This window comes from Xenopus tropicalis, chromosome 2 (genome assembly GCF_000004195.4).
Source record: "Xenopus tropicalis strain Nigerian chromosome 2, UCB_Xtro_10.0, whole genome shotgun sequence".
Taxonomy (NCBI): Eukaryota; Metazoa; Chordata; class Amphibia; order Anura; family Pipidae; genus Xenopus; species Xenopus tropicalis.
In genome coordinates, this window is record NC_030678.2 from 113,503,544 (window position 1) to 113,522,254 (window position 18,711).

At 39.7% G+C, this 18,711-nt stretch overlaps 1 protein-coding gene across 1 annotated transcript in view; it reads right to left on the bottom strand.

Annotated features, from left to right (window-relative positions):
* Positions 1–18,711, bottom strand: part of atp10a (ATPase, class V, type 10A) — an 88,339-nt gene that overhangs the window by 48,779 nt on the left and 20,849 nt on the right. Inside the window, exon 2 of the mRNA XM_002931642.5 lies at positions 11,863–12,067. Within this exon, the coding sequence (XP_002931688.2) occupies positions 11,863–12,067 (205 nt within the window). The remainder of the gene's footprint in view (positions 1–11,862; positions 12,068–18,711) is intronic.

Consider the following 18,711-nt stretch of genomic DNA (forward strand, 5'->3'; position numbering starts at 1 on the left):
GGAAAACATAAGGAACCTAAATAATTTTGTTCCTGATTTTAGGAATGATGCACTGGATTTGTTACTTCCTAATCCAACACTGTCATGGAGCCAGGGGCGATTCTGGCCATATCGCCGCCTGAGGCGGCTCCCGGATGCCGCCCCCCCCCCCCCCCCGGCTCCCCAGCGCTTACCTTCTGAGCACAGGAGCGGGTCCGGGGGCGGTGAGATTGCGCTCTCTGCACTAGAAGAGCCGAATTTCCGGTTTAAAAAATGGAAATTCGGCTCTTAAAGTTACCAGGAGCGGCTTTTTGCCGCCCCTGGTAACTGGGGCGCTTCTGCATGGAGCAAATGATGGAAATACAACATAAATGTATAACTAAAAATAAAAGTTTGTTAAACTTTGTTGCCTTTTCAGGAGGAGGACCGTATCCACATTTTTATAAAAATAAAGGTTTAAAAAAATTGAAATAAATAAATGGTGACCTCCTGCGATGTCTTGACTCCCTGCCAAGTGTTAGGCACCTCCCCAGTGATTGTAATTACTTACCTGATATAGTTAGCAGAAAACTGCGCCATCCTGGGGTACATTTCAGCAAGCACCCCAGGGAATTCTTCTTTATTCAATTCCCTGGGACTGACACATGCAGTACAGTAAAGAAGAAAAGACATATTTTCTGTTAATGTTTGGCTTTTCACGCTACTGCACCTGCACGAAAAAAGTAGAAAAAGAAAGATAATCGCTCCGTGGTGCTCACGCAGAATAACCCTGTGCAGATTTCTGCTAAAGGGAGCACCAGCTGGCGGTGTTAGGTAAGTGACTACAATCACTGGGGGTACCTAATATTTGGCACACCTTAGTGAATAAACCTTTCCTTCTCCTTTTAAACTAGTCACACCAGCAACAAATACACTTGATACTATAAAAAATTGCATTGTGGGTGTACAATGATTATGCCAGTGCCCACTCCCAAAAAAGTATATATGTTTAAGTATTATCAGTGTATACCACCATGTGCCCCAAAATGACTCTGTCGAGCAGGGAAAGTGTATTTACAAATCTATTCTTTTTTTTTTTTAACGCTTGCAATGACAACAGCAGACCTGTGATATTTATGTCTAAGGGGGGGGGGGGGTGTCACACCTTTTCCCCTTTTTGCTCTGTGTCTAGGGACAGAGAAACTAAAAAGAAGTGAATAAATCAATGGCTGTGAAAGTCCCTTTGCTCCACCTGGAAGTGATTCATATTGGCATTATGTCTCTTTACATACAGATCACAGATTTTACAATCTGTGGCACTTAAATGTCACTTGATTTTCTTACAGTTTTACCAGTATTATATCTCAAATATCAATTTGATATATAATATATATATTATATACTATATACATAATATGAATTGAAATACATTTAATACCTCAAACATAAAGCTTCCAGGTACACAAAATAAGAAATCACTTCATACTGAATGAGTATTTCTCTGTGCAATGATTTAAGGACAACTATAAATAAACCCCAGCTAACAATAGTTACAGCTACATTTCTCAAAAGTCTGTAAAAAATGAAATGCTTATTCGGGGAGGTTAAGCGTGACTCTGGCAATGTAAAAATCACAAACTATGACATGTAGCCAAACAAAACCCTTAAATTTTAGCAGAAACACAAAACCTTTGAGTCATTTCTTATGGCTTAATGTCTTCTACACTTAACTTCAACTGAAGACATGAGTAAAACATTCCATAAGCAATTATGGGTGCGGCACCATAACACAGAAAAGGCATTGATTTCTGTCTCACAAAGTGACTTCTGTTTCATCATTTTGTAAACTCCAATAGCTCTAACTGGAAAGAGGTGCGTCAGGGTTAAAGTTGATGTTTTGACAACACTAGAAAATCTGTATTACAACAAGTTACTTGTTCTTTCCAGAGTACACTATGAAACACATACTAAAATTTGGCAAGTAACACTGAACCTCAATTTAGCATAAAACTTCATGCATACAAATCTATCTTAATACCTCTCCATTTTTTTTTAATATTTTTTCAGTTTTACATAAAAGTGTTCATATAAAATAAAATAAAAAATTAACATTTTATATGAGGTATGTAAAAGGAAACCCTTATCAAAACTGTGGGCATATGTTAAGAGTGAGCCACAGAATTTTTGCTTGGTACAATATGGTGCTTGTTAGGCACATAATAAAAATCAGTTCTTCACACTGGAGGAATACATATTTGCCAACACCATTTTCGAAACAGTCAGCTTCTGTTACAACTCAAAGCTCTGATACCAAAACCTAAAGTAGAACATTCTAATCAAGCTTAATTTCTACGAAATAGAAAGGTAGTGTGATATATTTATGCCTCTGTAGATAAGACAACCTTCTGCCATAATATGGAACTAGCCCAGATCACCACTTCGGTGTAAAGGTGGCCATACACCGGCTGCTTCTAGCTGCCGATATCGCTCCCTTAGGGCTCTGGTACACAGGGAGATTAGTCACAGGCAACTAATCTCCCCGATATGACATCCCACCGGCGAACATGTAAATCGCTGGTGGGATGGCGTTCACGCCACCGTGCATGCCATTCCACCGGCGATTTACATGTTCGTCGGTGGGATGTTATATCGGGGAGATTAGTCGCCCGCAACAAGGGAGATTTGTCGCGGGCGACTAATCTCCCCGTGTACCAGAGCTCTTAGATCGAATTGGCAGCTTATCAGCCCGTGTATGGGCACTAACGACGGGCCTGTCTGACCGCCATCTGGCCTGAAATCAGCCAGGTTTGAAAGTTAGTCGGATCGGGGACCGCATTGGCTTGTTGATGCGGTCCCCAAACCTATACCCAAATGACCGAATTAGCCCGATATCGCCCACCCGTAGGTGAGGATATCGGGAGAAGATAAGTGAGCGGATCTTAGCGTGTATGGCCACCTTAATTCCTAAAGTGAGCAAGCTAACTTAAGGATCAATATAAAAGATTTAGTTTTAAGTGTGGCCCAGGCCAAAAAAGAACCGAACAATCAATTACTCAATGCACACCTATTTAAACCTCAAAAAAAAGGCAGCAAATGGTATGTTTAACATATAATGTTCTTTATATGGTAGATATTCACAAAACTCTTGGCACAATTACAGTGCATAATATACATACCACCAGTTGGACAAAATACAAAAAAGCAGACAGTAATTGTTCTAATAGTTTTGTGAATATCTACCATATAAAGAACATTATATGTTAAACATACCATTTGCTGCCTTTTGTTTGAGATTTGAACAGGTGTGCATTGAGGAATTGATTGATTTGTATTAATATTCTGTTTGCCCCTGTGTTTGCTTGGGGAACAGATTCACGTTTGCACACTTTTTCTGTTTTAAAGCTAGTTACTTTTGTTCTAGCAATTATGGTGTGCCCTCCAAATTGTGTGTTCAAAAAAAGAACTGAACACTAAAGGCCCAATATATCACAGTGTTAAAGGAAGGGTACAGAAACAGGAGCAAAACGCTATAGTATTTGCCCACAATGTGTGAAGAGATGAGCCTGCCTTTCTAATGCCATGCTTCCTTTATCAGCTAGTGCAGCTATAAGGCGACACAAATGGCAGGCTCAAGGGTGTCCACCATTCCCACTTTTCTTTCACACTATAGCTTGCATTAAGGTAACTGAATATGTGGATTTTAAGTATGGTGGTCATCATATATGAAAGAAATGCCCTGAAGCTTGATAAATAGGCTCTCAATACCTGCAAGAAGAACAGATCTGAATTTCCTGTATGTATAGACACAGTAAGGTTGGGGAAAGCATACATATTTTATTCAAAATCAAAATATATTTGTTTTCATCTGATCCCAATATAACAGACCCTGGATGAATAACTTAATACAAATAATATAGATAATACTTATAATATAGATAAAACCCATTCTAATAATCTTGCTGCAGAATTTTCCATTAACTATATGCAAATATTTCCATCATAAAATTAGTGACCTTATTATAAAACCATGTTTGTTGATGCTTTCAATTCCTCTGCTCTTTCCTCTGTCTATTGAATATCCAGTGTCACCTGCATTTTTTTATGGGATAAAAAGTTCCCATAGAAGACACTGGAAAGGTCTTATCTTGGAAATGTAGTGATGTGCTTTTGAATGTGGAGAATAGGACAACTGAACTATGATGAAATACTAGGAACACTGGGTTTGTTTTCTCTGGAGAAGAAGCACTTGCAAGCAGAAATGATAACTCTGTAAAGCAGCGCTTCTCAACCTGTGGGTCGGGACCCCTTTGGGGGTCGAACAACCCTTTCCCAGGGGTTGCCTAAGACCATCAGAAAACACATATTTCCGATGGTCTTGGGAATAATTTTATGGTTGGGGGTCACCACAACATGAGGAAATGTATTAAAGGGTTGCGGCATTAGGAAGGTTGAGAACCACTGCAGTGTAAAGATATGTTTAAAGGAACAGTAACACCAAAAAATGAAAGTGTATAAAAGTAACTAAAATATAATGTGCTGCTGCCCTGCACTGGTAAAAGTTGTGTGTTTACTTCAGAAAGTCTACTATAATTTATATAAATAAGCTGCTATGTAGCCATGGAAGCAGCCATTCAAAGGAGAAAAGGCACAGGCACAAAGCAGATAACAGATAAAACAGAACTTATCTGTTATCTGCTATGTAACCTGTGCCTTTTTTCCAGCTTGAATGGCTGCCCCCATGGCTACACAGCAGCTTATTATATAAATTATAGTAGTGTTACTGTAGCAAACACACCAGTTTTACCAGTGCAGGGCAACAGTGCATTATATTTTTATTACTTTAAAGATCTTTCATTTTTTGGTGTTACTGTTCCTTTAGGAGCTTTTTAGGCAGATAGTGGAAAGAGTAACATAGGAGGCCACCAGTGTAGCGTGAAGCAATTTTCACGTGAAGCAGTGTGTCAAGTAAAGTCATGTTCTACTTCTTGATTCATACCAGCACAACCAAAACAAATCAGAAATTCACTAAAAAGCTCTCTGTTTAAAGGAGAAGGAAAGGTAATAACTAAGCTTTATCAAAAAGGTCTATGTAAATACAGCCATAAGCACTCACAGAAAAGCTGCACTCTATCAAAAGAAACACGGGATTTCTTGTCTCCTTTTTTGTAAACATGTTGTTTGGGTGTCCGACTTCCTTTCTCAGAAAAATCCTTAATTCCCATGACCAGAGTCTGCGCAGTTCTTTCCTCTCTACCCTCTTCTGCTCCCCCCTCCCATAAGAACTCTCTCCCCTCTCCTATAGGAATGTGTGATCTGAGCTATAACAGACTGCAAACAGGAAGCTGTCATAAAATGGCAGATGCTATCATAAGCAAATAGAGAAAGCGTCTAGGGCTCTTTACTCAGGTATGGCAATGACCTTTCTTTTCCTTTAAGAAGGCCCTTCCTACCCCCCAGCTGATGACTTTCTTAGTTTGTAAACTTAAAGTTACAGGGGGATTCTCAGTGAACAACTTTTTAGTAAACTTCTGAAGAAAGTAGAATCTGAATTTGCTTTCAGTTTTCAGCGCAAGAAATAACAAAACCAGTGGAATAAAGTATGCTGACCACAAGCCCTATACGTTGGACTAATGCTGAAAAGGGATGTATGCTTCTCATTTAAAGGTAGGCATATAGTTAGCTAGTGTTTCCTAATGTGGGTCTAGGATGATGTAGGATGAAGGAATATTTAACATGGGGACACTTTTTTATCAAATCAATTATGTAAATATGTTGTCTAGTAGAATAACTGTAATAATTATAAATCAGCCTGTATAAATTATGTTGATCATCCATTAATATAAATTTGTCTAAATGGCTCTGAATTATGCCTTCCCCATCAAAGTAAATGGGAATCTATCACATCACAAAAGAAAACAAAGTTCATTATTATCTAGAGCAGGGATCTTCAACCTTTTATACTAGTGAGCCCCATTTAAATGGAAAAAAAGTGTTGGGGAGTAACACACGCATGAACAAGGTTCCTGGTTGTGCCAATAAGGGCTGTAATTGGCTACTTAATAGCCCCTATGTGGACTGGCAGCTTACAGAAGGCTCTGTTTGGCATTATACTTGTTTTTTATGCAACCAAATTTGCCTCCTCAGCAGAAATTCAAAAATAAGCCTCTACTTTGAGACCATTGGGAGCAACATAAAAAAGGGTTGGGGAGCAACATGTTGCTCCTGAGCCACTGGTTGGGGATCACTGATCTAGAGAGAAAAAATATGGTTACAAGAATCTGAACATGTGAGATCCCTTAAATCTACCAAGAAAGTGTAAAGCATAGTGGAAAGCAAGGGAACACCAGCTTTAAAGAATACTACACTTTTACAGGCAGTTAATATTTGGCACAATTACAGTACATTCCTCTGCTTTTGTAAAACTACCTACCCCCTAAATATGCCCCATTTTTCCCCTCCTCAATACGTTCTGCACATTATTAAAATTAACTATTATTTTGTATGATTAGGTTATTCCGAATGGTAATTGGTCAAGAACTTTTCTACAAGGAAAGGTACCTGCCCTTACATATGTTGTTCTAAGTTACTGAAGTGCGATATATTTATGCCTCTGTAGATAAGACATTAGAAGATGTGGAAGTGAGTGGGGCTGCAGCTCCCTTCAGCATCAGTTGATGGCTGAATAAGGAAACCAACACAATTTGTACATCCATGCCCAGTTATTTATCCATGTGTTGTGGCGACTAAAATTAGGGTGATATGTCTGTTTGACAAAGGCATGTGAATCCCAGAACATCACACATTTTTTATGATGTTTTGCAATATTATTGCCATTTTTGAATGTTGGTTATTTGTTTTGACTGTGTTTTCACCCACACACACATGGAAAATTGATGTCACAAGACCTAATCCACTTGTTATTTATAATTAAATAAAATGGCAACTTTTTTTTTATCAGGCTGGTAAAATCTTTTCTGAAACATTCGCATTATTTACAAAGCTTTTGTTCACTGTGTGAACTTCCGTCATCAAGAACTCCTTTACAAGGAAAGGTACCTGCCCTTAAATATGTTGTTATAGGTTACTAATGCCTGCTGTGTACAGACACATTTATTTTTAAGGGAACAAAGTGATAATGCAGGATACTCCCAAAACTCAGCAGGCAACCGTGCTCAAACCTGTGTTTAGTTCTTATCAGTGTCCTAAACCTTTAAAATTATTTAACATCAGCATGTTATCACACATGGAAAATTCTTCCTTGGAAAGGATAAACAGGGTGTTGTTTAGAAATTCAATTTGGAAAAGCAAAATATAATTTAGCGCATTACAAAATGCAGTTTAAGCAAGCTGGAATCAAAGCAGTACTACAGCACACTAGTTAGAAAGCATACTTTTCACCAGGCACAGATTTCGCAAAACTCTAGTGAAATTTCGGTGTGAAAAATTGTGGCGTTTAAAAAAAAAAATACATAAATAAAATACACAGTTACACAAAAAAAAAAGGACTCGGCTGCGTAAAAAAAAGGCGCTGTTGCATCAAAAAAGGGTGCAGGTGCATTTTGCAATTTTTTCCATAGTTTTGCAACACTACTCATTACCTTTTTAAAGGAGAAGATAAGGTAAAAGCTAAGTGAGCTTTATCAGAAAGGTCTATGTGAATACAGCCATAAGCACTCACAAAAACACTGCACTGAGTCCTCTATTAAAAGAAACACAGGATTTCTTGTCTCTTTTTTTGTAAACATGTTCTTCGGTCTGAAAAATCCTTCATTCCTGGGGCCAGAGTCAGCGCAGCTCTCTCCTGCTCCCCCCTCCCATAAGAATTCATAAAACTCACTTCACCTCCCTTAGGAATGTGTGATCTGAGCTACTAACTGCTAGAGCTGCAGCAGTAAGCTATGAAGACCAAGCTTAAATGGCAGCTGCTATCTTAAACAAACTAAGGGAACTTCTAGAGCAGGGGTGCCCAAACTTCTTCCCCAGCTATCTACTTTGACTCCTCTCCGCGACTCAGCGTACGTACGCATACCCAATAAACCCAACTTCCCAGCTTAGGCGCAGTCCACCAAAAATCCACGGGGGATCGACTGGTGGACCGTGATCAATGTTTTGGCCACCCCTGTTCTAGAGCTCTTTACTCAGGTATGGTAAAGCTTTCTGCAGAATAAATATAGCGTTCTTGGTAGGCAGTAAAATGCCAAAATGACTTTCCTTTTTCTTTAAGATACCTGCAAAATACTACTACATCCACTTAGTACATGGAAAGATCTGCCATACACATAACACACAGGCAGGATGGAGAATACAAACTTCAAAATAATTCACTGTGAGCAAAACAGGGGCCTTATATAATTTGCATACAAGATAGAAGATTTTAATAAAAGATGACCCCGAAAGGTGAGCAAGAATGCAGTAATAATTAAAAAGCACAGTATTATAATAAGTGTTGCATTTTTCAACCGTTTTAAAACACTAGACGTTATATGAACAGAACTTAAAACAACCTTCCCCCAAGCAGGTTACATTTAAATATTAAAAAAATTTAATTTTTCTCTGTTTATTTTTGGGCACTGGATCTGTGCTGGGCTGTTTCATAACTGAAGACTGACCAGATTTTTTTAAAACGTGGCACATGGAGATCAATGTTTACCCCAAATCTCAATTAACTAACTTTCAGAATCATTCTACCCAAATCTCACCCTTAACAGTCTTCAGACTGGAGCCCCCCACCCCCATTGGCGTAGAGCAGGGATGGCCAGACTTTTTTCGGCCGCAATCAATGAACGGGGAATGCGGAAGTGCCCCAGCTTCATCACGGTCCACAAGAAATCCATGGGGAATCGACTGGTGGATCGTGATCGACGTATTGGCCATCCCTGGCTTAGAGTATATGAGATTTCAAACACACGGCAGCATAGAAACATTTCAATTTAAAGGAGAAGGAAAGGCAAAGTCACTTGGGGGTGCCAAAATGTTAGGCACCCCCAAGTGACTTAAATTACCTACCTTTTACCCTGGGCTGGTGCCCCTGTTCGGAGAGAACAGCACCAGTCCGGGATAGCTGCAGCGCTTCCTCCTTCCTGCTTTGCTCACGCACACATGCGCAGTAGAGTGAAAAAGCCAAACTTGAAGTCGGCTTTTCACTCTAATGTGCATGCGCCAGTTCTGAGAATTTGCCGGCAAAATGTAGCACAAAGGAGGAAGTGCTCGCTACAGGCTGGTGCGGTTTTCTCCTAACAGGAGCACCAGCCAGGGGTACAAGGTAAGCGATTAAAGTCATTTGGGGGTGCCTAACATTTTGCCACCCCCAAGTGACTTAGCCTTTCCTTGTCCTTTAATGGGCAGTTTACAAACTTTCCAACGAGTTGAATGAATAGTACTACGGCTGAACATCCTTTTTGCTTATTGTTTAGGAAGAGCTCAGGTAGTCCCCTTACATAATTGACTTTTTTCACATCTCTACACTGTTATTCAAATAATTTACCTCGCAAGGACCAAATGTGGAGCAGAATCTATTTTTCTGGGAATATGAAAACCTTATTTTTTTGTGATTAAAAGAGGCAAAAAAATATGTTCAGCACAAATTTGAGTCGTTGTTTTCAACTCATGTTTGCAATTCCCCATTTAAGCAAATACAAAGACTAACAAAGCTGGTTGTGAAGATCTTATTTTAAGTTTTTTTGCACGTACCAGGCACTTGCTAAGCAGCCCCTACTGCATTAGGGCAAACATACATGTAGACTTTATAATAAGAAAGCAGCATACTGAATTTATGTTGAAAAAGTATCCAGAACTGATTTATTAGCTCACCATGGCATTTAGACAGCGGAGTTGTAATCTGTTGCATCATGTCTTAGGAATGAAAAATGTGTTGAGCAGAACTAAATGTAAAAGTAAAAAACCTAAATAAACGGGTTCTGTCAGAGCTGTCATGTGACCAGACAACAGTCCGATTACAAAATATGTGGGATTTTGCATGCTGTGCATGATCCCTCCATTTTTAGTACAAAATACCTGATGATATAGAATGGCAATGTACAAACCGGATTCCAAAAAAGTTGGGACACTAAAGAATTTGTGAATAAAAACTTAACACACTTCTAATATTTTATTCAGAATAGAACATAAATCACGGAACAAAAGTTTAAAGTGAGAAAATGTACCATTTTAAGGGAAAAATATGTTGATTCAGAATTTCATGGTGTCAACAAATCCCAAAAAAGTTGGGACAAGTAGCAATAAGAGGCTGGAAAAAGTAAATTTGAGCATAACGAAGAGCTGGAAGACCAAATAACACTAATTAGGTCAATTGACAACAAGATTGGGTATAAAAAGAGCTTCTCAGAGTGGCAGTGTCTCTCAGAAGCCAAGATGGGTAGAGGATCACCAATTCCCACAATGTTGCGCAGAAAGATAGTGGAGCAATATCAGTAAGGTGTAACCCAGCGAAAAATTGCAAAGATTTTGCATCTATCATCATCAACTGTGCATAACATCATCCGAAGATTCAGAGAATCTGGAACAATCTCTGTGCGTAAGGGTCAAGGCCGTAAAACCATACTGGATGCCCGTGATCTCCGGGCCCTTAAACGACACTGCACCACAAACAGGAATGCTACTGTAAAGGAAATCACAGAATGGGCTCAGGAATACTTCAAGAAACCATTGTCAGTGAACACAATCCCCCGTGCCATCCGCCGTTGCCAGCTGAAACTCTACAGTGCAAAGAAGAAGCCATTTCTAAGCAAGATCCACAAGCTCAGGCATTTTCACTGGGCCAGGGATCATTTAAAATGGAGTGTGGCAAAATGGAAGACTGTTCTGTGGTCAGACGAGTCACGATTCGAAGTTCTTTTTGGAAATCTGGGACGCCATGTCATCCGGACCAAAGATGACAAGGACAACCCAAGTTGTTATCAACGCTCAGTTCAGAAGCCTGCATCTCTGATGGTATGGGGTTGCATGAGTGCGTGTGGCATGGGCAGCTTGCATGTCTGGAAAGGCAGCATCAATGCAGAAAAATATATTCAGGTTCTAGAACATCATATGCTCCCATCCAGACGTCATCTCTTTCAGGGAAGACCCTGCATTTTTCAACAAGATAATGCCAGACCACATTCTGCATCAATCACAACATCATGGCTGCGTAGGAGAAGGATCCGGGTACTGAAATTGCCAGTCTGCAGTCCAGATCTTTCACCTATAGAGAACATTTGGCGCATCATAAAGAGGAAGATGCGACAAAGAAGGCCCAAGACGATTGAACAGTTAGAGGCCTGTATTAGACAAGAATGGGAGAGCATTCCTATTCCTAAACTTGAGAAACTGGTCTCCTCGGTCCCCAGACGTCTGTTGAGTGTTGTAAGAAGAAGGGAAGATGCCACACAGTGGTGAAAATGGCCTTGTCCCAACTTTTTTGGGATTTGTTGACACCATGAAATTCTGAATCAACATATTTTTCCCTTAAAATGGTACATTTTCTCACTTTAAACTTTTGTTCCGTGATTTATGTTCTATTCTGAATAAAATATTAGAAGTTGGCACCTCCACATCATTGCGTTCAGTTTTTATTCTCAATTTGTTTAGTGTCCCAACTTTTTTGGAATCCGGGTTGTATATTCCATGACGTGACTGAATATATGGGGATGTTACCATAGATAGCACATAATGAGACACTGTTGGAAGAGTTGCTCAATCACCACAGAAGAGGCAGAACAGTAGGCTAACATTCACACCTTTCAGCACATGACACTCATATGACAAATGTCTGTACAGTTTAATGATTTATATATTTGGGCACTACAACGTTTAGAAAAAAAACACAGGATATTGGTACCAAAAGCAAAACAAGACAGTGGGTCTCATCTTTCCTTTATCAATAGCAAATGCTGAAATATATCTCACCAGTTCTACGAATCCTTTCACCACTTGTCTTTGTTTCAGGTTTGTTTCTCCATCCAGATTGGCAGTTTCAATGTGACAGAGCCCATCTGGATCACTAGAGGATAGCAGCAATATATCAGCGGGAATTATTTCATTGCAACGTAGTTGTACAAAATCTCCAACTTGAACTTCCTTCCAATACTTTTCACGATATTTCTTTTCACTCCTAAAAAAAACAAACACCCTTTAAAACATATTTTTCCAAGTAAGCCATCGTTTCATTTAATAAAATGTAGCTCTAAAATGTAGACTCTCTAGAAAAATGGTGACATCGTCATCATCTAATACAAGACAAAAATACTTTACAGGAATACGGTCATGGGAAAACATGTTTTTTTTTTCAAAACACATCAGTTAATAGAGCTTCTCCAGCAGAATCCTGCATTAAAATACATTTTGTAAAAGTGCAAAAGGATTTATTTCATTTTGAAGTTTCACATGGGGCTAGCCATATTCTTCATTTCCCAGGGTGACACTGCCACATGACTTGTGCTCTTATAAACTTCAGTCACACTTTACTGCTGTACAGCAGCCAATCAACAGAACAATGTGAAGGTAGCAAGATAGCAGCTCCAAGTAGATATCAGAATAGATATCACAATCAGGGCCAGAACTTGGGGAAGGCAGAAGAGGCACCTGCCTAGGGCACAACAGGCAGTTACCTCTTCTTTTACCTACCCTCTAGTTCTGAACCCTTTCCCCCCACTGCACGCAATCCCCGCCACCCTGTGTGCGCACATACACACACGGTGGGGGGGGCAAGTTGCTTAGGGCCCTTGGTTGGCTTCGCCGGGCACGAATCACAATAGTAAGAAATCCAAGTCCGACTTGCGACGCCTCCAATTACATGGGAGTAGGAGTGTAGGGAGTAGGTTACCTGAGAGCAGTTCTAATGTGTGGCGCTGGCTCTTTCCAAAAGCTCAGACTCAGGCACAAAGTACTAAGATGGCTGCCTACACACCAATATTACAACTAAAAAAATACAAGATAAAAAGATTTGTTGGTTCAAGAATACAATTTTAAATGGTAGACTGAATTATTTACTATGTAAACAGTGTAATATAGAAATAAAAATTACACCATAAAAATCCCGACAGAATCCCTTTAAGAATTAAATATCACACCATATGCAAACAGTTTTCAAGATTTAAATATCATCAACATAAAATTTTGCTCTGTCAAAGAGACTTCACATTTAAATTTCATATGGGAATTGTAGACACTTATGAAAAGGCTTAGCAAACAGGCTGAGGGTATCAGCTCATTGTTTCTAAATGGTTGTGAGTGTAAAGATTATTTAAGCACAATGTTGCCCTTTCCTCTATTTGAGCAACATGGTCCCTGACCTTTTATTTACTAAATCATGCCCATTTAGTATTTAGTTACACCAGAAAGAAAATAAGACATTCTGTACTTAATTATTCTGGTGCTTGTGAAGGTGAATGGCTCACACGGCAATCTGAGCTCATTTGGAGGGAGGGAACAAATTTGTTTTAAAGTGTCCCCCATTCACTTAAAATTTAAAAGGCTTAGTGGCACTAGACCAGGGGGTCCTCAAACTTTTTAAACAGGGGGCCAGTTCATGGTGCCTCAGACTGTTGGGGGGCCAGATTATAGTCCCTAAACCCACTCTCCCTGCAGCGGGGCCAAACTACGGGCCACTCCTGTGTCCTCCCTCTCCCAGCTCCCCCACTGCCAGGGGTGCGGAGGCAGCGGGGGCCGGATCTGGCCCACGGGGATTCCTGCACTAGACAAGAGGCTTTATTATTGCAATCTCACAAACCCAAACAATATTTATATAAGCACAGGTTTGTAACAGCCAACTGGAAACATTCACCAGATATTTTAAGTATCTTGCTTTATTTTTCATAGTTTTTGGTTTTGTGTGCACTGTACCTTCATGTTTAAAAACAAATGCTCATGTGCTACCCGGCAACTTTACATGTCTGATCCCAGATTAAAAAGACAGATAAGTAATAAGCAGATGTTTGAACAAGCTGAATGGAGCTGACCATGAGAATTAAATTTTTGCCATACACCCCAAACCTTGGCCAATGCCAAACTATTTATGCCAGGTTAAAAAGGAGCATATATTACTTGCGACCCCATTTCAAATGTGTGCAGCTATACTTTAATCTAATGCAAATACTGCAGTCATAGGTTCAGTTAATTATTTTGAAGTTATTTTTAGATAAGCTAGCACCCCCCCATACCATTGTTAACAGATTTGAAAAGTTACAAAACCTAATCTGTTAAACACCACCCCCCAAATGTGTGCCAGACACAAAATAAAAACAAACATTAATAGGCAATGTCTCTCTTATCAACGTTTACGGTCATCATTTTCTTACAGCTTTGAGGAACAAGGTTTCAATTATTATCTGCTTGGGTGGCCATACATCCCATATGTTTTTACTCCCAATGTTGGTCTAATGCAAGCATGTTGTACATTACAGAATGCCACCCTTGCGTTTGGAAAAAGAAGTGGAATTACAGACAAACATATGTGGAGTAACAATGTTTTCATCTGCTCCAATAACAGCATTAACAGAGTTGCCTCGCCAAATTTAATGATAGGTATGTATGTAAACAGATGAGATCAAAACTTACCATGTAAATGGTTGAATATTTAAAAAAAAAAAAAAAAAAAGGGGGGGGGGGAATATCCCAATTCTTGACCAGATTGGCATATCCCTCTTGCCAAGATTGTCTCTTGGCAGTTTAAGGGCTGCGACACAAAGGGTGAATAGTCCTCCCTTGTCGCGGGCGAGTAATCTCCCCGCAATGTCATCCCACCGGCTAGAATGTAAATCTCCGGTGGGATGGCATACACGGCGCCGCGATTTGCAAAAGTCGTGGAAGTTGCCTTGAGAGGAAAATTCGGCGCCGCGTGTCACAGCCCTACGGCTGTCATTCATAACTAATCACGCAAAGGTCATTTGGGTCTAGGGGATGATAAAATGAAGCGCTGGCTAGGAATAACTGGAAATGTCTGTCTCCTGCACCATGTTTATATCTCCATTTTCACCAGTTCTGGAATTTTTAGCATTGCCACTTTGCTGGCTCAGTTTAATTACCTCTACTCACGGTTAAATACCCACATTTTATTACCATTGTCTTATTATTAATCAGTATTAGTAATTATTAATTTCATAGGTCATTCAAATTTTTTATTCTGTTTATGTCTTAAAATGAGTGACTGAAACAGCTGCTAAACATTTGCTGTAAAATGTAGGGGTTTAACTTAGAATATATTTATATTCAGATTAGTAAATCTCAGTTTCACTGCAAACACCTGCACTTCTTAAAAAATGTATCTGGGAGTGTCACATTTTCTTAAAACTGAATTAAGATAAAGCAAACATGAATTATATATAAATGTGGATGGGAGGCATGAATTATGTGCAAGTCTGCTATTTTGTTTCATTTTAACTGTTTTTTGCTTTAAAAATTAGTAAGGCTAACATTTATCACAATAACAAACAGAACACAGTTTTTCTTACATAGGAAAGGGAGAAGGAAGACAGGCATCTTGTGCATGTACTGGGAGCAATATGCTCTAAGAAACGAAATGTACAATTATTATCTGCATGTTAAGCTCTTTCAATAAAAATATATAAACAATAAATTATACACACAGCAAACAGAGCAGTCTTCTCACAAAATACACACAGCAAAATAGATTTAGCATTGGGTGCAAAAATATAAAGAAAATATTTAAATTCTATAAAATATAAGGTGTCGATATTAAGAGCACGCATTAATCTACCAACCAATGAAACAGTTAGAGTGGTATGTTTAGTTATTCTTTATACAGGTATCAAAAACCATATCACAAAACATGTAAAACATTAAAAAATGCATACTACCAAAGCCACCAAATGCAATAATTTGCAGGAAATATAAAGTAGTAGTTGGAGAATGCAAGAATAGTCCCTGACCCATAGAGCTTACAATTTAAGTTCTTTGTTAGGGCCCTAAGCAATGAAATTTGCATCTGTACTTCTGACTCTCTTTAATCAGGGACCATCTGGGTCTGCTGCTGACACAAACTCCCACCCCTCCACTCTTATCATTTTCACTTTTGTGCAACAGTGATCTCTATGCTAAAAGGGCTGATTCCAGTTAAAAAAGGAAATCCAACTCTTAGGCTGATGCCACATGGAGCTGATTCAGTCCCTACGCTGGTATCAGTCTTCATCTTTGCCTGCACCCAGAACCACTTTGTCAGCCTTTGATGCTACCCAGAAGTAAAAGTGGCCTGAAATTGGCCAGATATCGATCATGCAGGTTAAAAGATTTAGTTGGATCGGGGACTGCATCGGATCATTGATGCGGTCCCCGAACCGATTGCCCCATTGCTGCCATTATAATTTGATCGCTTGGCCCCAGGGCCAAACAATCGAATAAGCCTACATTTTCCCCAATATCGCCCACCCGTAGGTGGGGATATCGGGAGAAGATCCGCTCACTTGGCGAGCCAAGATTAACCTCAAGCAATTAATCTCCCCATGGGTCATGCCCTTAGGGCAATGAGAGGCAACAAATATCCTCCAAACGCCTTCCCCCTGGTGATAATGTAAATCGCCAGTGGGAAAACATACGCATAGCTTCAGTTTTCCGAAGTCGCCCCATGTTTCCTCACAAGGCAACTTTGAAAAGCAGAAGCAACACATTTTCCAACTAGAGATCTACCGTATATACTTGAGTATAAGCCAAGTTTTTCAGCACGAAAAATGTGCTTATACTCGAGTAAATATAGGCTGCACTGGCAGCATTCTGTAACTGTAAAGAATAAGGTCATGGACATGGTTACTTCTGGAAGTTCACAAAAGTATATGCAGACACTAAACTTGGGCTGTTTGTACATTAACATGAATGGATGATTTAGAAAATGCAGGTATACCATGGCAGTTATTTTCATGTATTAATCCACTGGCAGGACATTATCATTCCTGTGTAAGTGCCATGATGGGCATTTAAAGAGTCATCCAACCTTGCTGTAAGGTAATACATACATTTTATATTATTCAGTCTTTGGTGTCATTGAAGTAAAGACTAGTTAATTACCAGCAATTACCTAGCAGGCAGCAGAGGAGCTAGGGGAAGTCACAGTGCTCAAGCTACAGATGCTAATACTAGGAAATAAGGGAACTGAAAGTGCTTAAATATGGCACACCTGGCTCTATATTGTGTGCACACCAGGATACGATGGGACGCGCACACAGAACTAATATGATGAAAGTGCACACAGCATATGAATAAAGCACACGATTGATATGATGGGAGCGCACACAGCAGGACGGATGGCAAGTACTTGATACTTAGTATGGCAGCTTCCTTAGCCTTTCCAAACTTGCTTTTGTCTGCTGCTGTAGCATTTTTCTTTCCCTAAAGTTATCAGCAGTGCTGTAACTCTTCAAGGCAGGAGGGTAAAAGGGTCCTCCATCCACCTTTCCCTAATCTGCAGCTGCCACCATGATATATTTATGAAGAGTTCACAGGGGCTCACGCTGAGTGTCCTTTTATTATTTATTTGATTATTGAAACTTAGCAGTAGCGGCTGCATTTCCCACCCTAGGCTTATACTCGAGTCAATACATTTTTCCAGTTTTCTTAGGTAAAATTATGTACCTCGGCTTATATTCGGATTGGCTTATACTCGAGTATATACGGTACATTATCGTACCGTACCGAAGATTAGCACCTGCGACAGAGATTTGTCATAGCTCTTAACAAGGTACAAGAAGGAATCTTGACATTAGAAGAAATATTATTTCACCTTCATCTGTGCATAGGAAGTGGATGGAAGGCCCAGAATAAAGGACAATAGCTCTGGGTCCTGTCCTAAATTCATTTGTGTAATTTTAAAATAAGCAGTTTACTACGATAATGTACAGAAAGTTGCCAAAAATCAAGTAATCAGATGCATGCTGTACAGCAGTGATCCCCAAACAGTGGCTCGTGAGCAACATGTTGCTCCCCAACCCCTTTGATGTTGCTCCCAGTGGCCTCAAAGTAGGTGCTCATTTTTTAATTTCTGGTTAGGAGGCAAGTTTTGGTTGCATAAAAACCAGGTATAATTCCAAACAGAGCCTTCTGTAGGCTGCCAGTCCACATAGGGGCTATTAAGTAGCCAATTATAGCTCTTATTGGCACCCCCCAGAACCTTTTTCATGCTTGTGTTGCTCTCCAACACTTTTTCCATTTAAATGTGGCTCGCGGATATAAAAGGTTGGGGATCCCTGCTGTACAGTGTACTGATCTCGGTAAAATTAAGTGGTGTGCAGAGTACACTCAATTGTTTTATAAGTGCTGGGTGAACAAAGAAGGTGACAATTCAGCAGTTTGGAACTTTGTATGTACCGTTATCAATAATACACATTAAACTTTAAGAGCTCTGGCACACGGGGAGATTAGTCGCCTGCGACAAATCTCCCCGAACTACCATCCCACCGGCGAAAATGTAAGTCACCGGTGGGATGGTACACGCTGCGCAGGCGATTTTGGCAAATGGCCAAAGTTGCCTCACGAGGCAATTTCCCGTGACAAGGGAGATTTGTTGCGGGCGACTAATCTCCCCGTGTGCCAGAGCCCTAAATGAGCAATTCATTAAGAACAGTCACACACTGTGTGAATGGAAATTGGACTTTTTAATAACATGTACATACAAACACAATTATATATTAGCCCTAACAATGTGCCTACACACTCACACACACATCATACACATACATTTAAAGGCCCCCACCTTAAAACTATTCTTTTTTTCCATAATGAATATATATTGGAAATTGGCTTAACAAATTT